The following is a 22,569-nucleotide window of genomic DNA, read 5'->3' as shown; positions in this document are numbered from 1 at the left end:
AACAATTGCCCTTTTAGGCTTGTGATCTCCTGCCTGTCTTCTGATCTTCTAAAACATGCATTTAGAGTTTTCCAGGGAAAGTTTGTGTTTCTTTTATCAATAAATGGGTATTTGCTGTGGCTTTAGAAAGTATTGTTCAGTTTTCTTTATAGACTGTACTCCAAAGAAATACGTTTTTATCATATGGTATTAATATTTTATTGAAGAGTCCATGGTTTTTTCATGCTATTCTCAAGCATTTCATTTTGGTATTTTACATAGTGTACTTCACATATTGCGGTTAAGTCTTAAACTACAGAGGTAAATAGAAATGTATTTGCTTTTTTCCCCTCTTTAACTGAACTTTTTTTGAAGAGGATTACTGTAAAGAACTGAGATAACTTAGAGATTGGATAATTTACATAATGTTAGAGTCAAAGAAAAGCAAGAAAAATGGGAAACAATAGGAAAATAATTTTTAAATTATGCCAGCATATGGAAAAATAGGTATCCTCAAATTTTTAATTGCCTTATACTTGGGCTTATTTACGTGGACTTAAAAATTAATGTTTTAAAAGTGAGTGTGGCATTTTGTGAAATTCAGGCTTTGTTTTGGGTTACTTCGATATTAATACTGTATCAAAATTAGAGCTGTTTCGTGATATTTATATAAAATGATTGCAAATGTGTGAAAAACAATAGGTTTTTTAACTTTAAGAATTTCTCTTCTTCCTATTCATGAGATGCCAGCTATAAGAACAGAAACATTTGTAGATTCCTGAGAAGTTACTCTTCCTTTTTGTGTCACAAACCATCTTTGTGATAAATGTGAAACATTTGCAATAAAGGGGTAGGTCTAATTAATAGTATAAAAAAAGAAGGATTGAATATAAATAGATCTAGGAAGAGAGTACAGTTCAAATTCTTGGAAAGCAACTTTGTCTCGAGTGGAATTAGGAAGGATATAGTCTGAGGTAGTTTGGTCTATTCATATTTATCCTCCCAGTATCATTCCTCAGTTATATGGGACATTTTAGATTTCTCACCTTAACATCTAAACCAAATGCACTTTGAAGCTATAGACTCACATCACTAGGACACATGCTGTGAATTATTTTTTTCTGTAGTGCTAAATAGATCCATTTACAGAGTCTCCTGGACTCTTTTTTTTAAAAATTTATTTTCATTAATTTATTTTTTTGGCTGTGTTGGGTCTTCGTTGCTGCACATGGGCTTTCTCTAGTTGCGGCGAGGGGGGCTATTCTTTGTTGTGGTGCGCGGGCTTCTCATTGCAGTAGCTTCTCTTGTCGTGGAGGCACGTGGGCTTCAGTAGTTGTGGCACGTGGGCTTAGTAGTTGTGGCTCACGGGCTCTAGAGTGCAGGCTCCGTAGTTGTGGTGCACGGGCTTAGTTGCTCCACAGAATGTGGGATCTTCCCAGACCAGGGCTTGAACTCGTGTCCCCTGCATTGGCAGGCGGATTCTTAACCACTTGCGCCACCAGGGAAGTCCTCTCTTGGACACTTGTGACTGATGTTTTCTTTTTTTTTCTTTTTCTTTTTTTTTTTTTTTGCGGTACGCGGGCCTCTCACTGATGTGTCCTCTCCCGTTGCGGAGCACAAGCTCCGGATGCACAGGCTCAGCACCATAGGCTCCATGGCATGTGGGATCTGCCTGGACCGGGGCACGAACCCATGTCTCCTGCATTGGCAGGTGGACTCTCAACCACTGTGCCACCAGGGAAGCCCGACTGATATATTTGAGAATGCTGAACAAAGTGAAGGGTAAAATATGTAGCTGTGGAACTGGATTTTGTTCTTTAGTGAGCTGTCTCCGCTATGATTGCAGGTACACAGGAACCATATTATTACCCTCTGGGTGAATAATGTGTATGATTACAACTGTAGAATTTTCTTTATGCCAAAAAAATTTTAAATACTAAGGAACGCTTTCTTGAAAGTTAGTTTTCATTTCTTTGTAAGTAAAGTCCACCTGAAGAAATCACCTCGTAATCACAAAAATTACTGCATTTTGGTTCTGTTCTTGGAATAGATCCCATAGTCTTACATAAAACTGAGAGAGGAAATGAGTTAGGCTTTTTGTTGGGTTACTTCTACAAAGAGCAGGGCTCTTTGAAACACCTTTCCCTGCAGTTACTAATTCTCAGTCTCTTTCCTCTTACCCACCCCCACTTCTTTGAAGCCTCTCTTACTCTTGTAGGAAGAGGTATCTGTTCCTTGTGCTGCAGCATGTTCTTACCTAATCTTCCTTTCTGTGGGCATCTCATTGTTCACTAATGTGACCAGCCACTTTTTTTCCCTCTCACCCCCATGAACAACATGAGGGCAGGGCCTGCATTTCATTCATCTTTCAACCCTTCATCTCCAGCATGATGGGAAGTAGCTGGTATTGGAAAGCATTTTTTGATTAAATGAACACGGTGTAGCAGATGGATTTCCTAAAATGCTCCTTTCATTCTCTCATTCCCTTAGTCTCCTGCTTCCAGCTCAGTGTGGGCTAATAACACTGAGACACCTGCTAACACCAACAACAGATCCATAAAGGCAGGTGTGTGCATTTTTATATACAACTAAACATGATTAGAAATCTAAGTGAGTTTTAAGGGACTACCAAAATTTAATATTCATATCCTAATTAACATATTTCTGGAGTTTGTTAAGAACTCTGTATTAATTAGGTTAGGTTATCAGCTGCAATAAACAACCTCAGATCTCATTGGTTTGCTCCAGTAAAAGTTTATTTTTCCTTGTTGTCACAATTGAATTCTCTGAGACGGGGCTGGAAGAAGTGGCTGCTTTGTTCCATGCTATTGCTCAGCTCAACACAGTTGCTCAGGAACCAGACTCCTTCCTTCTTGTGATGCCACCCTTTAACACCCATCCTCCAAGGCCGTGCAGCAGGGAGAGAGAGTGGAGGATCACATGTGGGACGTCTTTATATGCCAGGCCTGGCAGTGGTACCCATTACTTCCACGTGTGTCCCATTGGGCAGCGCTCAGTCATGTCCCAACCTGAGTGCAGCCAGTTAAGAAACATGGTTTAGCTGTGGACCCAGAGAACACTGAATTGGGTGTGGTGAGTGTACCGTATTGTGTGTGTCCTGGATGCCAATTCTAAGAAGTGTGGACACTGTCTAACACTTGGCATGCTGTAAAAGTCCAACTACACGTGTATGTGAAAGGGTAGCTGGGATTATAATTTTCAGGAAAATGTTTTCTTAATTTACTATTGGTATTGAGTTGTTTGTATTTTAAAATTGCTCTTGCTCTTGCTTTTTAATTACAAACCACAGGTAGTTTAGCAGAATCAGTATCAACTAATTTGTTATGTGGTTAACCCTACAATTTGTAAAATAATGATTTTTTGCATCAGCAGTAATTAACTTTCCAAAAACAAATATTCCTGAATGTTTGTTATACCATTTTCAATAATTTGTTCACAACCAGTTCTTCTTTAATACTGGGTTATTTTCCCTCTGGAAAGTGGAAATAGGTGGGTATGTTCACCAAACCAGATTTTCCTTTTTTTTTACAGAGATGGAGCTAGACCGTTCACTTAGGTGGGGACATGTGACCAAGTTCTGGCTTATTGAAGACTTAGTGGAAGAGATGTACGGTGGGCCCTCCATATCCCCAGGTTCTACATTCGTGGAATCAATCTCGGGTCGAAAATATTTGGGGGAAAAAATTCTAGAAAGTTCCAAAAAGTAAAACTTGAATTTGCTGCATGCTGGCAGCTACTTACATAGCATTTACATTGTATTTACAGTATTCACATAGCACTTACATTGTATTGGGTGTTGTTAGTAATCTAGAGGTGACTTAAAGTATATGGGAAGGATGTGTGTAGGTTACATGCAAATACTATGGCATTTTCTATAAGAGACTTGAGCGTCCAGAGAGTTGAGTAATCTCCTGGGATCCTAGAACCAATACCCCACAGATACCAAGGGATGACTGTATACCAGTTTCAGGTCTAGTCCCATGAAAACCTCCTATACAGTCCCCCATATTGCCTGTCTTCCTCCATACCCTAGGCTGAAGGTTGCCAAATCTGGCTTGCTGCTTGTTTTCGCAAGTAAGGTTTTCTTGGAGTGCAGTTCGCCCATTTGTTTATGACTGCTTTTGTGCTATAATGGTAGAGTTGAGTAGTTATGACAGAGACTGTATGACCTACAAAGCCAAAAATATTTATTATTTGACCTTTTACAGAGATAGTTTACTGAACCCTGTACTAGCTGGATGGGGGTCTTTAAGAAGGGCAGAGCCATAAGATAGGGACAACCTGGGTCCCTGAATGCATTTGGAAGGCCACCTGATAAACAAGAATAACTGTTGAACCTTGTCTTGAATGATAAATTTTCAGAATATTGTTACTGTGATTTTTGCATTTATTTATTATAGCACGTAGCATCATTATTATTTATCATTTACGGCACAGGGGCCATAGTGCCTCTTGTTCTTTTTAAGAAAGCCTAATTCAAAAACCTTTCAGAACCACTGGTGTGCAACACCAAATCCAAACTCTTGTTCCTAATTTTCAAGGATTATTGTATTTTAGGCTTTTCTTAACTACCCAACTTTTCTTTTACAATTCCTCACCTTTCTGTGCCAGGTGAGTTCATTTCCTTACTGCACCTCTCTAGCCTGCGGTCCCTATAAGCCTGGCCAACTCTATTCCTTGGCTCAGCTGTGGAATGCACTCTTCACTCATCTCTGAGTGTCCTAAGCCTAGCTATCCTTGATGTTGAAAACTCTTTAATCCTATTTTGATTGATAACATAGTGTTCCCTTCTGTGGAATTCTGCTGATATAGAACATAATTGCTGTACGATGTTCATTGTGTCTCAGTTTTAGTTGTCCCCACTAACCTGTATCAACTGCTGAACAGTTGTGCTGAATCTTCTTTTGTGGGTGCCTGCAGCACCTAGATCACTGCATGTCATCAGTGCTAGAATCTTCAGTGAGTGGGCCCTGAAATAAAAGTCAGCATTTAAAGAAAAAAAACTTCCTGCTGATTCTCAGGCTTAAAAATTGTTGATCTAAATTATATCATCTATTTCATAAAAGTTCAGTAAGTACTTATTTATGAATAGGAATCAGGAGTCGTGCTGGTAAAGTCATAGTTGAATGGACAGTTTAGTCATATTAGCTTTGTCTACAGGGCCCTAACTAAGTAAAGGGATCAGTGAGGAGATCGGCTTGACTAAAACGGGGGTGTGGAGAAGAGTATGAATTTGGTTGAATGGCTAAGAAACATCTAAATTTACTTAGGCGTTGAAGACCAGGCAGAAATGTCTGACTGTTAAATATTTATGGCATCTGTGGATGGGTTGTTTTTCAGGATTCAGGTAACACCAAGGCATCAGTAGTGATGAACAACATTTAAAAAATATGCTTGTGTTTGTATGCTACCTATAATAAATTGAAGAGACTACATTTGTGAGGTATATTCTTCTGAGGTTCCAGTTTAGGACTGAAGATACCTCCTGGTTAATTAAGAGAGTTCATTAATATAAGGAGAAAATTTGTGGTGTATGTCTTATTCTGAAATTTAAAAAAATATAGTCAGTAATATAAGCATACTCTGTAGGATGAGCTAATGTTGTTTGATGTTAGAGGTAGCTCATCAGAGAGCAAGACCTTACGGGAGATATTTTTACCAGAGAATTTTGTTTTGGGAACATCCTTCTATTTATGACCTGCACAAAGAACACACTTTCCCTTCATTATTTTCTGCCTTGTTGTAGTTGTGAATATACCATGTAGCAAACTCTTAGTTGCGCTACAGAACTTAATGGTATGTTGTATAATAACATGCCTAGTATCATTGATTTTATTAGAGCATGTATGCATATATTTCCTTTTGCAGTATTTGCTGTGGAAGAACCTGTCTACTTCTTTGCTCTGAACTTAGGCCAAAGAGGTATTTTTTAGGGCAGTACATAAATAGTGTCTGAGATGGCGATCTCATATTTATCACTAATATTTTATAATTTTGCATGATAATATGCCTTTTCCTTTCCGGATCAGGTTAACCTACTTCTCTTTTCCCTTCCTCCGTCCCTGCTTTCTTTAATCAATTCCGGTGATGATTGTACCATACCTTTCTTAAAAGCTGCAAAAACTTTAGTTATCTAGAATGTATATTTAAATGTGTCTCTAATTTTCTCAAATCAAAAATCACCATAGGCTTTTAAGCATGTAACCATTATTATGAAGTTGTATAATATGTCCATAAAAAAGACTTCACTGTAGACTTACATTTTTATTTTAAAAAGTTATAGTAAACAGATGATCCTAAAGAAAAGACCTATATTCATAGTTTTAAAACCTTCGTTTTTATAATGCTCCTTATGGACATTTTTTTTTTCCCTGTATAAGTTTAAAGCTCAGTCTTTGGCTTAGTAAACCTTATCCTGCATAAGGTTTACTTTAATAGCAATATTTATTTTTTATCCTTATTTGTCTAATATTTAAGATAATCTCCCTGTTATTCATAGCAGCCTATAAATCTTTTACACAGCTGAAAATTTGTTGCTTCATTTATGAGACAGAAAATAAAAACTTGACATGAATTTTGGAGCCATTAATCCATTAGTGCCCAGGGATTTACAAAATGTGTCTAATGAAACAATGACTAGGAGCATGAAATATGCGATGTGATTAGTTCCCTTAACACTAACTAGAACTTTTATGCTTAACTCCCCAGGTACTACTTGAAACTTTTTTACCCTTTGTCATCCTAATACTCATTATAATAGCTTTCATTAATTGGTACATCTCCCCATGGGTTAATTTGCAGGCACCAACCATGCCATCCTTTTGCTAACTTGCTAATGCAAATTGATATTTATAGACTTCAAAATTGAAAACAATAAAAGCTCTAACAAAAAGACTTTGCTAAGTTATTATCATTATTATTATTTTGAGCTGAGAGATTGAGATACACAGAGAATCTGTGAGAGAAGAAAACAAGCCAAAAAAATCCACAAAAACTACTGTAGGCTAATAAACTGATGTGAAAATTTCTCAATTTACAGCACTTGACAGGTGCTAAAAGAAAAGCATCTTTAATTTTAATGTGTTGTTAGGACCTCTTTAGAGAGACTGTACAAGTTATTAACAAGGTCCTCTGAGACAGGAGACGGGTAATTAACAAGACCTATGGAGGTATAGTTTAGGTAATTAACGAGCTCTTAGGCACTGGACACAGGATAACACATAGCGAGTCCAATAGTTAAAGAGAACAGGTTGTTATGATATCAAATACAAGATGTAGTATGTAAGTCTTCTTGAAGTTTCTGATAGGAGAGTATTAAGATTATATTCCAATGACCTTAGTGTACTAATTTTTGTAAATCATATATAAATATTTTGCTTTAAGATAGAATTTGAGAGGATTATTTGCAAAATCAACAAGCAGAGAAGCTTGTTACATGTAGATTAATAATCTTCGTTAATTGCCATTAATGAACATGTATATTTTAAGAGCAATACATTGGAGAGACATAAATTACGTGATTCTAAGTTTAGACTTTTATTCCGTTTACTTTTTACCTGTGGCCTCTTGGCTAAAATTGTCTATTCCAAATTGGCAGTCTACTTTCCTTGTCCAGTTTAAGACTGTCAGGATCTAGGGCAGAGAGAAGACTGTCCTTCCTCAGTTTGTTTTTTACATAATATGCAAAGGTCCCTCAAGTCATGATCTTATGGTACCTTTAAGTCTGAGACTCGAGAGTCCCAATTTCAGATACTTGGTCTAATCATTTCCAGTGTAAATTTGAAATTGTTGGAGTATGAATCGAGTTCTGGTTCAGAAAACTCCCAGTCAGCAAACCTTTATTATAAACATGTTATACTCTGAAGATTAAGAATATGAAGAAAGCAAGCCCTGCAGGTCTGATTCATTCCATTGCTTCCGACGTGTGGCTGCTCCAGGCCATCAGTATGACTTTTTCCGAATTTCAGATCTGATAATCAAATGATATTTTCATTTTTATTATTTTTGGATGAACAGCAGTACTTTAATAAGATAGAGCAATACTTGCTATAGACAAGGACAGCAGAGGTTATTAAGATATAAATCCTGCTCTTAGAGCTCATAAAAGCAGTCATGTAAATATTAGGTCTGAATTCCATGCTCAGGACTGGACATTGTATAGGCGTTGGGGTACTTTGAAAGACTTTTCAGTTGGGTTGTGATATGATCAGAGTAATATCTTAGATAACTCTGTAGCATGGTGGGGGGGTCTGCTGGGGCCAGGAGTGGGAACAGGGAGGAGGCTTTGGGGCAAGAGAACAAGTTGGGAAGTTACCGTGATTGTTGAGGTGAGAGTTGATGGAGGTCACTTGACAGTAAGGATGGAGAAGAAGGGAACCTCTCTGAGATACATTTCTGGGCTAATATAGATGGGATTTAACCATTCTGCTTGTGTGTGTGTGTGTGTGGAGGGGAGGGATGGTGGGGGACTAGTAAAGGAGAAAAAACAAGGAGGATTATTCCAATGATGTGTCTTCAATCGGTGTCTTCAATTTGATGAATCACAGTACTGTAAAAACTGTATTACAGCAATGTCAGGTCTGTAGTCTTGAATCAAACTTGGCATTTCAGTCTTGATGGAGAGGGCTACGGTTTTTTGTGTTTTTAATGAGGTGCTGTCTTGTTTATTTTAGAATTTTGTTTTTAGAGAATAGGAATTATGTGTTTTGAGTTATTCGAGACAAGCAAGTTAGTATCAACATAATAACAGTTCTTGAGAATTTGTTTTTGAAAGCTGGAAAATATTTTGGCTTCTTTGAACACAAGAATGTGTTCTGTAACTGCTTGTGGACTTAATGCATTTAAAATGTGTTCACCTTAACACTGTAATTACTCCATGTATTTCTCTCCAGTGGCTTTTGGTTTTACCAAACCTTGCCCCCTTTTGTTAGCTTCTCACTAAGAGAATAACTTCTTTCTTTTATACTTTTCCCTTACTTCTGTATACCACTTTTCCAGGCCTCCTGCTTCTATATTTAGAACATTTCCTTTTGGACTACTGTGACCATATCACCTGTGGTTACCTTTTTTCATAGCAGTAAAGCTTTAATTTTTAAAATACGGGTGCTGTTTCTATATATTTAATATATGGTGGTAGTGTTACCTGATTATTTAATGTGTTAAATATAATTCAGTATTATTATATGACAGATAATAATTATAATGTAAATGTGTAAGAATTAATATAAATATTAAACTACAGTATTATGTAACTATTTTGAATATATTATACATCAAGTAAAAATGTTTTATGTATTTTATATATTTATTTTAAGCTTACATATCTTTTTGACAAAAGTGCTAATACCACTTAAATAGCAATTACATGGATCACCTTGTCCAGGATAAAACTTAATTCAAATTGCCAATTTTTAAAATTATTTTCACAAACATGTCTGTAAAAGTCTACTAGGGCTAGGGGTTGGATGGGTTGAAGATAAGATTCATAGGTTACTAGTAGCCTCATAAACTAGGGAGAGGGATGTGTAAGCAGTGACCTGTAATCCAGGCAGAGTGAACTGTGTTGAACACAGCATTTGCTGCGGGAAGGGAGAGGAACAGCTTGCTAGAAATTAGGAAATGCTTCTTCAAGGAAGAGGCCTTTGAACTTTTGTTCCTGACCGTTGAACATGATTTTTTACGTTGGGGAATGAGTAGATAGACAATTGTTTTAGTAAATAGCAAGAAAGCTTATTTTAAAAATTATGAGATGTGTTTGGAAGGAATGTTTTATAAATTGTGACTGTGTACTATTATATCATTAGTTGTCTGCTAACTACTTAGTAATTTTACCATTGCTTTTCTAGTTGGAACTATAGTCTTTGTCTGTTGTTCCCTGCCTGGTAGGTTCCTGAGGAAGTATGTTTGTTACTTTAGGCTACCAGGAGCCAATTAGTGAGTGCCCTGCAGCAGCTCTGCATTAAGTATAACAACCTCTTTGTTACGGAGCCTGGTGTGGGAATGGGGGTATTCAGGTTAATCACATATTTTGTTTACTTGAGGTGTACAATATTGTTTCATGTAGATTTTTTCACTTTAAAAGAAATTAAATGCCCCAAATAAATTTAAAATGGAAATCATACCAAACATAATTTAATATTTGATTCAGAAGGTATATTTAACTACTTCTACCTGAGGATTTTTCAGTGTTACATGAAAGTATAAATATAGTAATAGAATATCTAAATACAGTACTAGTAGAATATCCTAAAGCGAGTATAGGATAGGTTTAAGAATTCAGGTTTAGGACTCAGGTCTGGATTTGAGTCTTTGGAATAGCTATATGACCTTACTTAGCCTTTCTAAGCCTAATTGTAAAATGGAATAACAACCTTGGTGTGTTGTGGAAGAGATTAAATGATGTAAGGCACATAAAGTGCTGAAGGTAGGTTTGCCACATGGTAAACCTGGAAATGGTAGCTCTTGCTATGATCTTATTACAAAGCATCTACAGAATCTGTAACAATTGGTTTAAATAAGTTAAATGAAATTATTTACAAGTAACAATAGATTCTCAACTTTAAAAACCGTAAATAAAAGAAGTTAGGAGCTCATGTTTTTCACTGACTGATAAAGGACATACATTTGGTAGAAAACAATAAACTGGATAAAAGTTTTTTTCAAGATGTATGTTCAGTAATAATCTTTGATGAAATAAACTAAACCACATTGAAATTAAGTAAAAGTATTCCCTGTATTTAGTAGAAAATTTATTTTATGACTTTCAAGGCAAAGGTATTCTAATCAGTATTGCTATAAAATCCTGTGTCCAGAAATTATCGCATAGCACTAATAAGGACAGTGCAGGGTAAATATCTAAGCTGTGGCTTTACCTTAAAGGATGATGAGGTTTTCATAAACTCACATGACTGAGTTCAAATTAAATTGTTCAAAACTATCATAGTAAGAAAGATAAATGCCGCTTACCAAAAACTCCTCAGAGACCCCTTTGGGAAGAGGGTCCCTGCCTTAGGAAATTCACACAGGTAGTAGTATATCCCTTCTAACCAAGGTTTAGAAGTTGGCTCTTTCATTTCTTTGTCAGTGAAAGTACACTCTTTTGTCTTTGTTTTTTTTTGTTTTTGTTTTTGTTTTTGCGGTATGCGGGCCTGTCACTGCTGTGGCCTCTCCCGTTGCGGAGCACAGGCTCCAGACGCGCAGGCTCAGCGGCCATGGCTCACGGGCCCGGCCATGGCTCACGGGCCCAGCCGCTCCGCGGCATGTGGGATCTTCCCGGACCGGGGCATGAACCCGTGTCCCCTGCATCGGCAGGCGGACTCTCAACCACTGCGCCACCAGGGAAGCCCCTGTCTTTGTTTTTTAAGCAAAAGTATAAGATTCTACTCGAGTAGTCTCCGAGCTCAGCGTTCTGAGAGATAGTATAATGTATAATTTCCAGTAAAATCATTATACTTATCTTTTTTGGGGAGGGGGCTGGAGAGTGTATCTTAACACAAAACAGTAAATTCTTTTCTAGCAAAATTTTATTAATTTCGTAGCACTGTGAAACCAGCTCTTACTTGCCAAGAATGTTTTAAGGCTGGGCTTTTCAGCCTAGGGTGTAGCATGGCCAGAAATCCCCCAGTCACCCCAGCAGCTCTGCTTCCAAGGAGGATACACAGGAGTTTGGGGTTTGTGTCACCAAATGGAGGGTCCCCAGGAAGTCTGGCTGCCTTGAGTGCCTCTCCTTGAAGGGTCTGCAGAGATGACAGGTTAAGGAAGCAGTTGCTTTCTGGCCAGGGGCCTCATTGCAGGGTGTTCTTGAACATTGGAGGCCTTCCTGGTGACCAGAGGGCACCAAGGCTTCTTTTCCAGAACTTGGCTTCGTCCTGGGTACAGAGCCAGCTTGTGGTACTTTTGGCCAAGGGTGTTGTGAGCCAACTTGCTTCGCTCTCCACCTTCCTGGAAGAGTTACCTCTGCCCAGGTTGTCCTCAACCTCTCCTCATAGGAAAAGGCTGATCAGGGATGCTGGGTTGGCCTTGATCGCAGACAGAACCTGTGCTCTGTCAGGCCCTGTCAAGGGCCCTCGTGCCTTGTTCTCATCGCTTCTGTCCAGTTTCACTGTTTGGCTTCCAAAGTAAACAGAACTTGCTTTCCACTCCCCTGTACCCTCAGGTAGACTCTAGTGGATATATGGCAGACAGTGGACCAGGATCTACTCAGAGCAACAGGATAATCACAACACAATTTCCCAGAGTGACAAGGTTCCTAAAGATTTAAGGAGAAAAGATTCTTTTTCTATTAAGAGAAGCACAATTATGATAGGGAGTAAAACTTAAAAATCTACCTGAATTTTTAAGTTAAATTTGAGATGTCGAGGCAATTTTATGCTTGTTGTCAGATTTATTCTCATGGATCAGGGGTACTAAAGAGAACAAAGTTTGAGAAGCTTAGTTGTAAAGAAATGGAGAATTTTTGGAATTCATACAGATTATGTTTGGAAATTTGTGAATTGTTTGATTGACTGTATTTTAAATAATCATTTCTTTTCTTTACCAGGAGAAAATAGTAAGTTAAACTTGATTGAACGTGATATTCTTGATGAAACATGCCTTAATTTCATGGGTATCTTTCAGCCTTCAAGTTTTAGGACTTCTTCAACAGTATCGTCATTACCATTTCATGATGGAAAACCAGTTAGGTCTGAATTTGCTGTCCATGATCTTTGGTATCACTGACCACAATTTCCTAATTGTCTTGCCTACGAGATCTCATAAAAGATATCCTGTGAGAATAATAATAAGTAAATTACTGTTAATCCCCATAGACGTTTATAAATTAGGTTCTGTTTTGCCATCGCGGTATTAGTGTGCATGCCCAGTCCCAAGAGAGATAATGGAGTATTTTAATCTCTAACAGCATTAATTTGATTTGGTACTCACTCCCCACCCCCACCCCCCCACAAAAAAAAAACAGGAAAAAAGCAGCATTGAGTTGCACTGTGGCTCTTAAGCCCTATTTGCATGCGTAATAGACATAATTGAAATGTGCTAAAGGTTGAGTTTACCAGTGGAAAGCCTCTTTGGACACTTCATTTTTTAGGGCTTTTATAAAAGGAATCATTAAGAACATTTCTTTAAACTCCTTTAACATTGAACCTCTATGGAATAAATGTTTTCAGGATTTACCAGAAAATTGTCAGTTGAATCTGTATTGTGGTCAAATACCTAAACTGGTAGACTTGGTTGGTAAACTGGATAAACTGGCTAGTTGAATGGATTATATTAGAAGTCACCAATTTGAAACTTATTTCAATTCATATTGGCAGTTTTAAGTATCAGAGTAATTCTTTCTGTCTTAAAAAGAATGGAAAAATATTCCATTCATATGCTGTCAGGTCTAGATAAAAGTGATCTTTGTTATTCAGAAAAACGATATCCTCTGCTCTTTGGGGACTTGATACCTTGTTGTCGAAACCTGTATTGACCTACTATTGATTTACTCAGTCAGCTATTAGCCCAATTTTTATTAAGCACTGGCTGTTAATTTATTCAGCATACATTTGTTAAGCATCTGCCATACCCTAGGTACTATGTCAGATGCTAGGGCTGAAAAGATTGAGATATCATTCCTTCCTGTAAGCAGTTTGTAGTAGAAAGAGGTGGGGAGGCCAGGGATTAGGATAGATACCCAAAATGCAAACTTAAAAAAAAATTCATTTTTAGAGCAGTTTGAAATCACAGCAGAATTGAGCGGAAGGTATGAGATTTCCCATATACATCTTACCTGCACACACATAGCCTCTCCCATTAGCAACCTTCCCCACGAGAGTGGTACATTTGCTAAAATTGATGGACCTACGTTGACACGTCATAATTATACGTAGTCCATAGTTTACATTAGGGTTCACTCTTGGTGTGGTATATTCTGAGGCTTTTGACAAATGTATTAATATAATGGCGTGCGTTCATCTTTATAGTATCATACAGAGTATTTCTCCTGCCCTAAAAATCTTTTGTGCTCTGCCTATTGACTGGTCCCTCCCCCCAAACCCTTGGAAACTGCTGATGTTTTTACTGTCTCCATAGTTTTTGCCTTTTCCAGAATGTCATATAGTTGGAATCATACAGTCTGTAGCCTTTTCAGATTGGCTTCTTTCACTAAGTAATATGCATTTAAGGTTCCTCCATGTCTTTTCATGGTTTGAGAGTTCATTCTTTTTTTAAGCACTGGATGTACTAGTTTATCCATTTACCTGCTGAAGGACATCTTGGGTGCTTGCAAGTTTGGGCAGTTATGAATAAAGCTTCTATAAACATTTGTGTGTAGGTTTTTGTGTGGACATACATTTCAACTCCTTTGGGTAAATACCATGGAGTGCAATGGCTGGATCTTATGGTACAAGTTCCTGTTGCTCCATATCTTTGTCAGCATTAGGTGGTGTTAGTGTTGCGCATTTTGGCCATGGCAGTAGGTGTGTGGTGGTATCTCGTTTTAATTTGCTTTTCCTGGATATCATATGATGTGGAACACCTTTTTATGCCTATTGCCATCTGTATATCTTTGTATCTGTTGGGATCTTCGGCCCATTTTTAATTGGATTTTTTTTCCTTATTGTTTACTTTTAAGAGTTCTTTGTATATTTTGGGTACCAGTCCTTTATCAGATATGTCTTTTTCATATATCTTCTCCCAGTCTTTTCATTCTATTTAACAGTGTTTTTCGCACAGCAGAAATTTTTAATTTTAATGAAGTCCAGCTTATAAATTCTTTGTTTCGTGGATCCTGCCTTTGGTGTTGTATCTAAAAAATTATTACCATACCCAAGATCATCTGCATTTTCTCTGTGTTATCTTCTAGGAGTTTTATAGTTTTGTGCTTTACATTTGGGTCTGTGATCAATTTTGAGTTGATTTTTATGTAAGGTCTGTATTTAGGTTCATATATCTGAAATTGGAATAGCACTTCGTCATGCAAAACATTCCATTTTAACTCTCTTTTAATCCTAATTCTTTGAAATAGGTGGTAAAATGTCTATTTCTTGATTAAAAATAAAATATGAAATTTAGAGCAATTTAATAGGTTGTACCTGGGTACTGGGTGGTGGGCAGTAGGTTTGGAAAGATAAGTATAGTCAAGCCCAATAGGCTTTGAAAGCCAGGCCAAGAAATTTTGTTATTGTTCCAGAGGAAGGTGGAGGCCAGAAGTTTTTTTTTTTTTTGCAGTACGCGGGCCTCTCACTGTTATGGCCTCTCCTGTTGCGGAGCACAGGCTCCGGACGCACAGGTTCAGCGGCCACGGCTCACGGGCCCAGCCACTCCGCGGCATGTGGGATCTTCCCGGACCGGGGCACGAACCCGTGTCCCCTGCATCGGCAGGCGGACTCTCAACCACTGCGCCACCAGGGAAGCTCCAGAAGTTTTTTGACAGAAGAATAATGAGGTTAGACTTTAGCTTTAGAATGTCCTACCCAGCCATGTTGCATAGGCTGGATGGGACAAAGGAGTAGTGACAGAGACTGAGAGGAGGCTATTACAGCAGTCCGGGCTGTTATAGTCTAGGTGGTCATGTGGTCTTGTGAGCGGAAAGGTAGCTGTGAAAGTGAGTAGTGAGGAAACAATGAGAGATCCATGTCCAGAAGCTGAATAGGGAGAACTTGGCAGCTTATTGATGAGGCACAAGCTGGAGGCTGGAGTCAGGGGTGCCTCTGAGGCTTCACCTTTGGTGATCAGGAGACTGGCTGTACCAGAAGGAAGAAACAGACAGAACTGATAGAAAAGTCAAGATGATGATTGGTTTGGGAGAACTTTGAGACAAGTTAAGTGCAGGTAAGATATCCAGTGTGAGACTTTAAACAGACATTTGTAAAGGCGGTATTGCAAAGGACAAAGTGATTGTGGTTGAAGATCAAAGATTTAGCAGTCATCTGTCCATTTAATGGTGGCAGTTGAAGTAGTGATTTCCAAGGTAGAGTGGAAAAAGAGGTTTGAAAACAGAACGTTAAGAAATAGCTAGTGTTGGGGCTTCCCTGGTGGAGCAGTGGTTGAGAGTCCGCCTGCCGATGCAGGGGACACGGGTTCGTGCCCCGGTCCGGGAAGATCCCACATGCCGCGGAGCGGCTGGGGCCCGTTAGCCATGGCCGCTGAGCCTGCGCATCCGGAGCCTGTGCTCCGCAACGGGAGAGGCCACAACAGTGAGAGGCCCGCGTACCGCAAAAAAAAAAAAAAAAAAAGATAAAAAAAAAAGAAATAGCTAGTGTTTCCCACCTAGGGTGAAACGGGGAAGAAGATAGGTAATCAGAAACATAGGAGAAAATTTAGGCCACCACTTATCACAGAGGGGGAGAGTCTCAGAAAGAACAGTCATCAAAGGGAGCTGAGAGGTTAAAGAGAATGAGGCTGTTACCTTAAGTAAAAATCGCTTGTTGGCCGTGAGTATCCGTGGCGGGGGGATGTGGTTCAGGTTATAAAAGGTGAGGCAGTGAAGTAACGAAGACAGCAGGAGTTACTTGTGAGGGACCTGGGAGGGATTAGAGATTGGCAAAATAAAAGTGGTGGAACATCTGAGGGGTAATGGACTATAAGTATGCTCTGGTGAGACGGGTGAGGAAATACAAACAGGTTAGGAAACAATTGGGATGACAGTGGGGGTCCACAGAGCAGGTCTGATGGGGTGACGGAGTGGGAGAATCGGAAGGTGAGATGGATCAGTTGGAATTTCAGTTGGATGAGATCCTTCTGTGAGTGATCGCATCCCACCTTATTGATTACTGTTCCTCAGTTGAGAGGAACTCCGTTTGTGGAAATGTGTTATAAATTGTAAGGCAGTGTATAACTGTGCAGTGGTACTATTCAAATCCCAGTCACTTCAGTTATACCATTTCAAAAGTGCAGTTTTTCTTTGGCTTCCTTTCTTTCTCTCCTATTTTAAATTATTAAGTGAACAGTTTTTGGCATTTATTATATATTCTTGTATCAGTTAAAGTCCTAGCAGGAAACAAATGACACACTCAAAACGAGTAATTGAAGTAAGTTTAGTGAAGATATCATTTATAGAGGGGTGGCTAGGGTTAGGACACCAAGGAAGGGATAGTAGAGCACTAGGGACCAGCAGTATCTGGAAGGGACTGCCATGCTTAGGTGTGAAGGAACAGCTGTGGCTGTCTGTACAGAAGCTACTGGTAAAGCTGCAGTGCAGCAGGGCGACTGAAGAGGTTGGTAGGATGGGGCTGGAATAAATACCCTGTCTCCCCTTATTTCTGTCCTCCAGTCTCTTGCAGGTGCCTCCCAGTGGCAGAGCACAACTGGAAGCCAATGGGCAAGGGGACCCAGGCGATGCCCTTTCCAGAGATCAGCCTTCTGGGGTGCAGGGAGGGGCAGAATGGAGCAGGAGAGGCAAACAGGAAAAAATTCAATACCTGTTGCTTTTCAGCCTTCGTTCTGTCTCTTTAAGATTGTCTAAGTCTTGCACTTTTCTTAGTCATTCTGACTGGAAGAATCCTCAGGAAATTGTGTTGGCCTGCTTGAAACCAGCTGTCTCTGAGCTCATGGTTAAAGTCCAGTAATACCAGTCGTTGCTAGGCTGGTGTCATTACTCTCTGCCCTTGCTTCGCTGTAAATGGTGTATTTTTCTTTTCTTCTTTTCAGACTCATTAAAGGTTTTGTATTATGTTATAGTTCTCAGTTTACGCCCCTCCCCCTCAACTACATTTGTCACCAAAGTGAAGCTCCAGGTCTCCAGAGCCCACTCTGCTAGCTAAACAAGAAGATCAGTAGGATACTCTCCTTTGAAAAGAATTCATGTCCGAAGTTCTTCTGTGATAAAGTTATACTTATTTCCTATACACCATAAGAAATTGAATGGTGTTTAAGAAAGTTACTCCTCCACTCTGCTTTCCTCTCTTTGCCCCACCTCCCAGACAAGCAGGACGAGGTCCTGAGTTTTGCAAATAACTTGAATTGACTTATTAAATACAAAATGAGTCAAGTTGTAGGCCAAAGTGGACTTAGCTTTATAATTCCAGCAGTAACAGGGCGTGGAAAGAGGTACATGGAAGATGTAATAATAGTTGTTTTTAAAATGCCTTGGAAAGAACTTCAGGTGTTGTTACGTGACTTCTCCTTGAAAGATTTAAAACCCTAGAGCCAGGAATTTACACAGTTTGCCTTGTCTTATACTGACAAGGCAGCTAGTTAATCAGTTTTAATAGATCTTTGTTCTTCTGTGGGCTTTTTTTTTTGTCATGACAGACTTTTTCACTGTTAATAGTCTCTTCCCTTTCTTAGGTATTCTTGCTCCAAAAGAGAGCAAAAAGTTTTAAAAAGAGAAAAGGAAGGACATAGAAGAAAACTCTGATCACTGACAAATGCTTTAGTGATTTCTGTAGTGGTCAGTTTTATCACTTTATAAATGTTGCTTTGCTTTTCTGGCTTATCTGTGGAAGACTAGTCCATAGCAGAAATTGAAGGACAGTTTCAAGTTTCACCAATTTACTTACTCAGTATTTATCCTAACTTCAAAGTAAATTAATGTGATGTTATTGAAGAGATACTAATGATGCCTTGAAATACATTTGAGTACTGTTAATTTTAAAATTTCGAGTTTACCAGGAAAAATTGTTTAAAAATTGGAAATATCACAAGGTAAAAAATAAGCTTTTATTAAACCTAAAGACTTCAGAATGTTAAGGTAAAGCATTTTATTAGTTTAAATTATTTTTTAAAATATGAATTTAAAAATATTTTTATCAGTCTCAAAGTTACTTCAAAATCCTCTGCTGCCACCAAACTCTTTCAGTTCCGATTTCAAAAATTAATTGTTTTGAATTCTGAAGTTTAAATTTGTGTAGACTTTTTCAGTGTGAGCATGTCTAAGTTTATTTTTATACATGATTAAAAACACCATTTTCCTTAACCTGTCAACAACTCAGTTGAGCAGACTACATTATTCAGTATCTTGTCTGGCATGAGGAAGCAGTCCAAGAAGGGTAGCACAAATTGGTGCCGCACTTGGATAGAGACATTTCCCCCCAAGCTAATTCATCCAGTTCAGTTAACTTTTTTTTTTCCCACTTAAGGACAGATCAAAAAAAGCAGCTGTGAATGACTGAGTTGGTCACGTATTTGATGCGTCAGTTTGTGAATATAAAGCCGAACACAGGAGCGGGGTTCTGCCTTTAGATTCCAGACAATGGCCAGTACCAGAGCCCTGGCCTCAGATCGCTGCACTGGGCTGCTGGAGAGTGTGGGCGAGCTTAGGTTACACTCAGGTACAATGGCAAAGAGCTGGGGCTCGCTGTGCTCCATACCTCTTTCCCTTACAGTTGTGACCATTCTTGAGAATTCTCAGACACTTTTCAGGTTGTCACTGAGTTTCACTTCCCCATAGGCTGAAGACGTTGGATAGTACATATGGTTAGGTTCGTGATTTTGATAAAATTTTTGTCCTAAATGTCTGTTCCTTCAAAACTCTTATTACAATTAATATAATACCAGCATTTCTATTTCTCAGTTCAATAATTTCTTCCTGAGACATATAATGAAATTTATACAGTCATAATACTGTTTATTCTTCAAGGATGTGATAGGATAGATATGAAACATCTAAATAACATTTATGAAAGATTAAATTTGTCAAAAATGGCCTGTTGCTCTATGGATCAGCTCTAAGAGCTCATCTTCTGCATGACAACCCTTCAGGGGCTCCTGCCCATCCCGCTTCCTGTGTACCAGTCTGCTCCGTGTCCTGCAGTGGCACCGCTGTCCGGCACCCCCAGACAGCATGTGTCTTCAGAGTTCTCTTTCTCTGGCCTGCCGAACCTAACCGTCATGTAATTTTAAGTTCTACTTTTTCCTTGACTTAGTAGACCTTCCTTGACTAATGCTGCGATAGAACGTTTCCTTCCTCTGGGTGGTCTAAGAATTTAACTCTCAGGGGTGCTCTCCCCCTACAAGGGCATCTCTCCTGTGTGCTTACTCAAAACATCTGATTGATCCACGCGTCCTGTGTGTTCAGGGCTTCAGCCGTGCGGCCTGTGCTCACTAGGTAGATCTATGAGCAGAAAACAGGGCTAGGACTGTGTCACCTCCAACACTCATCCACTGGACAACCTCACACAAGCTACCTAACCTCTCTGTGATTCATTTCCTTCTTTTGAAAATGAAGAGCATACCTACCTTAAGGGTTATGAAGATTAAATGAGTTAATTTTGATAAAGTGCTTAGCACAGTATCTGGCACTTTCTAAGGGCTATGCAAATGTTTATTAAAATAATTTACTGAACATGTTGTCTGTTAACCACTGTGCTAAGTGTTTTACATGTGGTCAACTCATTTAATCTTCCCAGTAGTCTTACATGGTAGATCCTGTTACCATCCCCATTTTACAGAGGAAGGAACCCAGACACACTCAAAGGCAAGTAAGTAGAGGGCAGAACCAGGATTTGAGTTCACACCATGTGGTTCCAGGGCCCTCAAGCACTTCTCTGCCTGTAACCAGTACGGTGTGCCGTTACACTGAATGTAAATCAGTTTGTCTTCGAGAATGTCACAGTCGGATGGAGAGAGATGCAGCAGAATGCGTTTCTTGACCTATTAGAGAGCAACATGCTGTGAGATCACGGGACAAGGAGAGATTAGTCCCACTGGTCCCTGGTGTTGACCTCCTTGGACTGAAAATCAGGGAGGCTGAGAACTGTGCATGTTATCAGCTGCTCCCTCGGCACTCTAGGCCTAGGGGTACGACGTGATAATGTATTTTGGGTTTGTATTTGTTTTCTTTTAAGCCACTTTTCTGTCAGGCTTTTGAGACTTTGCCGGTACAGTGACTCTAGTCTGGGACCATACAGAACACAATAAAGACGGTGAGGTACAGGGAATGAGAAAATGTGTCAGCCGAGTCGGCCTGTAAATGGTGCATCGTAGGTATTTAAAACATGTTTCAATCTTCCCTACCATGTCACCCAGCTCTACTGAAATACCAGGTTTATCCACAGGAGTTCTAGGTAGAAAAGGTCAGCAACCGGTTCTGGAAGCTAGTACTACAAATCTTAGTCATAACAAATGAAACGTTGGATATGTGAGAAATTCTCTTGAGGTGGTTGTACATGCCTGCATGCCCTGTAGATTTACAGCTGGGGATATGTACTTGTAATAATAGATACTTTTCAGTGTCCAGACTTTTTGTGCATACAGTCAAAAGTTTTAAAAGTGAATTTCTTCAAAGGATTCCAGTTATTTGGCTGATAAAGCACAGATAATGAAAAAATATATTTTACAGTTAAGTCTTTTTTTTTTTTTTTGGAATAAAAAGGTTCCTAGGACAGTAATGCTTTGTAGAGGTTCTAATGGCTAATACTCTTAAGTGCCGGGTAAAAATTAAACTTGAATAGCAACGATGAAATATTTACTCACCAGATGGCTTTGAAGTTTAGCTTCTTTTTGGTTCCAGTCCCCTTCCTAATGGACATGTTTCAAAGAAGAAAACGATTATAGCATTCAGCTGTGATGTTTTCGTCCTCTGTGCATGCAAGAAATCCATTTTGTTTTGGTCCATTTGGGTATTTAAATTTTGAAGACCAGCTACTTAGAAATTCATTAATGACAGAAATGGTTCACACAGCTCCGAATTCATTCTCCTTGATAGGATAACATTTAAAGGTTAATTTTTCTAATACCTATAGAAATAATTGTTTTAAAAGATTGCTTCAACTCTTTTAGTCTACAGTCTTCCCAACCTAAATTTATTTAAGTCTCTACAGTTTTATATTAGAAGGCCTAAGGTAAGTGAGTGTGTGTATATAAAATGAATAATAACAGTATAGAATTTAATTTTATAAAACATCTCACTAGGTAAAATCGCTTATATTTAAAGATGTTTAGAAAGTACACGTTAGAGGTACAGTTCTTCAGTTCTAATAATACTGAAGGGTTTTCCTTCAAAGTTTAAAATTGTAGCTGCTTTAGAATGTTTAGTAAATATTGTTTTTCTGTTACATCCTGGATTAAATTTCACTCACTCAGGTAATATAGGAGTTTAGAAATTGTTATTGCAATGTTGGTTAAAATGTCCTGTTTTTATGTTTCCTCCCACGTGTACTATGATACGCTTTTAACATTTATGTTTGTCTTTTATTGCTCAGTTTTCATATGAATCCGACAAGTAATGAAGACCTCAGGAAAATCCCGGTAAGTTGCAGAGGGGGTTAGAGAATTACCAAAAACCAAGCCACAAGCTGTCTTTCTGTCTGGGGCACATTTCTAAAAAGGCCTCCGTCTCCTTGAATCCCTCAGTTATCCACAGATTATAGCTTAGTATGATGATTTAGGGAGAAAGAAAAACAGCAAAATTCAAACTTTAGCTTTAATATACCATAGGGTGTGACTTCTGTATGATCTATGGAAGTGTACGCAAACATAGTTACAATTGAAGCCAATTTAGAATATACAGGTTTTGTTTGCAGACTGTTTAAAAATCGATATGAAAGCTGTATGTCAGCATTATAGTTGTGAAATAAGAGCATGTGGAGAAAGCTGCCATTTTGTTACTGTTGTTGTAAATCAGGTTGAGGGGAGAATAAACCTGCTTGTGAA

The 22,569-nt window shown here is 38.7% G+C and overlaps 1 protein-coding gene across 2 annotated transcripts in view; it reads left to right on the top strand.

Moving 5' to 3' along the window:
* RAB11FIP2 (RAB11 family interacting protein 2) overlaps window positions 1–22,569 on the top strand; it is a 41,045-nt gene that overhangs the window by 8,811 nt on the left and 9,665 nt on the right. For both annotated transcript variants that reach the window (XM_082673613.1, XM_082673612.1), the window contains exon 4: window positions 22,119–22,164. In XM_082673613.1, coding sequence (XP_082529739.1) covers window positions 22,119–22,164 — 46 coding nt within the window. The remainder of the gene's footprint in view (window positions 1–22,118; window positions 22,165–22,569) is intronic.

Source organism: Grampus griseus (genome assembly GCF_964374135.1).
Source record: "Grampus griseus genome assembly, chromosome: 16".
Classification (NCBI taxonomy): domain Eukaryota; kingdom Metazoa; phylum Chordata; class Mammalia; order Artiodactyla; family Delphinidae; genus Grampus; species Grampus griseus.
This window is presented reverse-complemented; position numbering and strand designations above follow the sequence as displayed.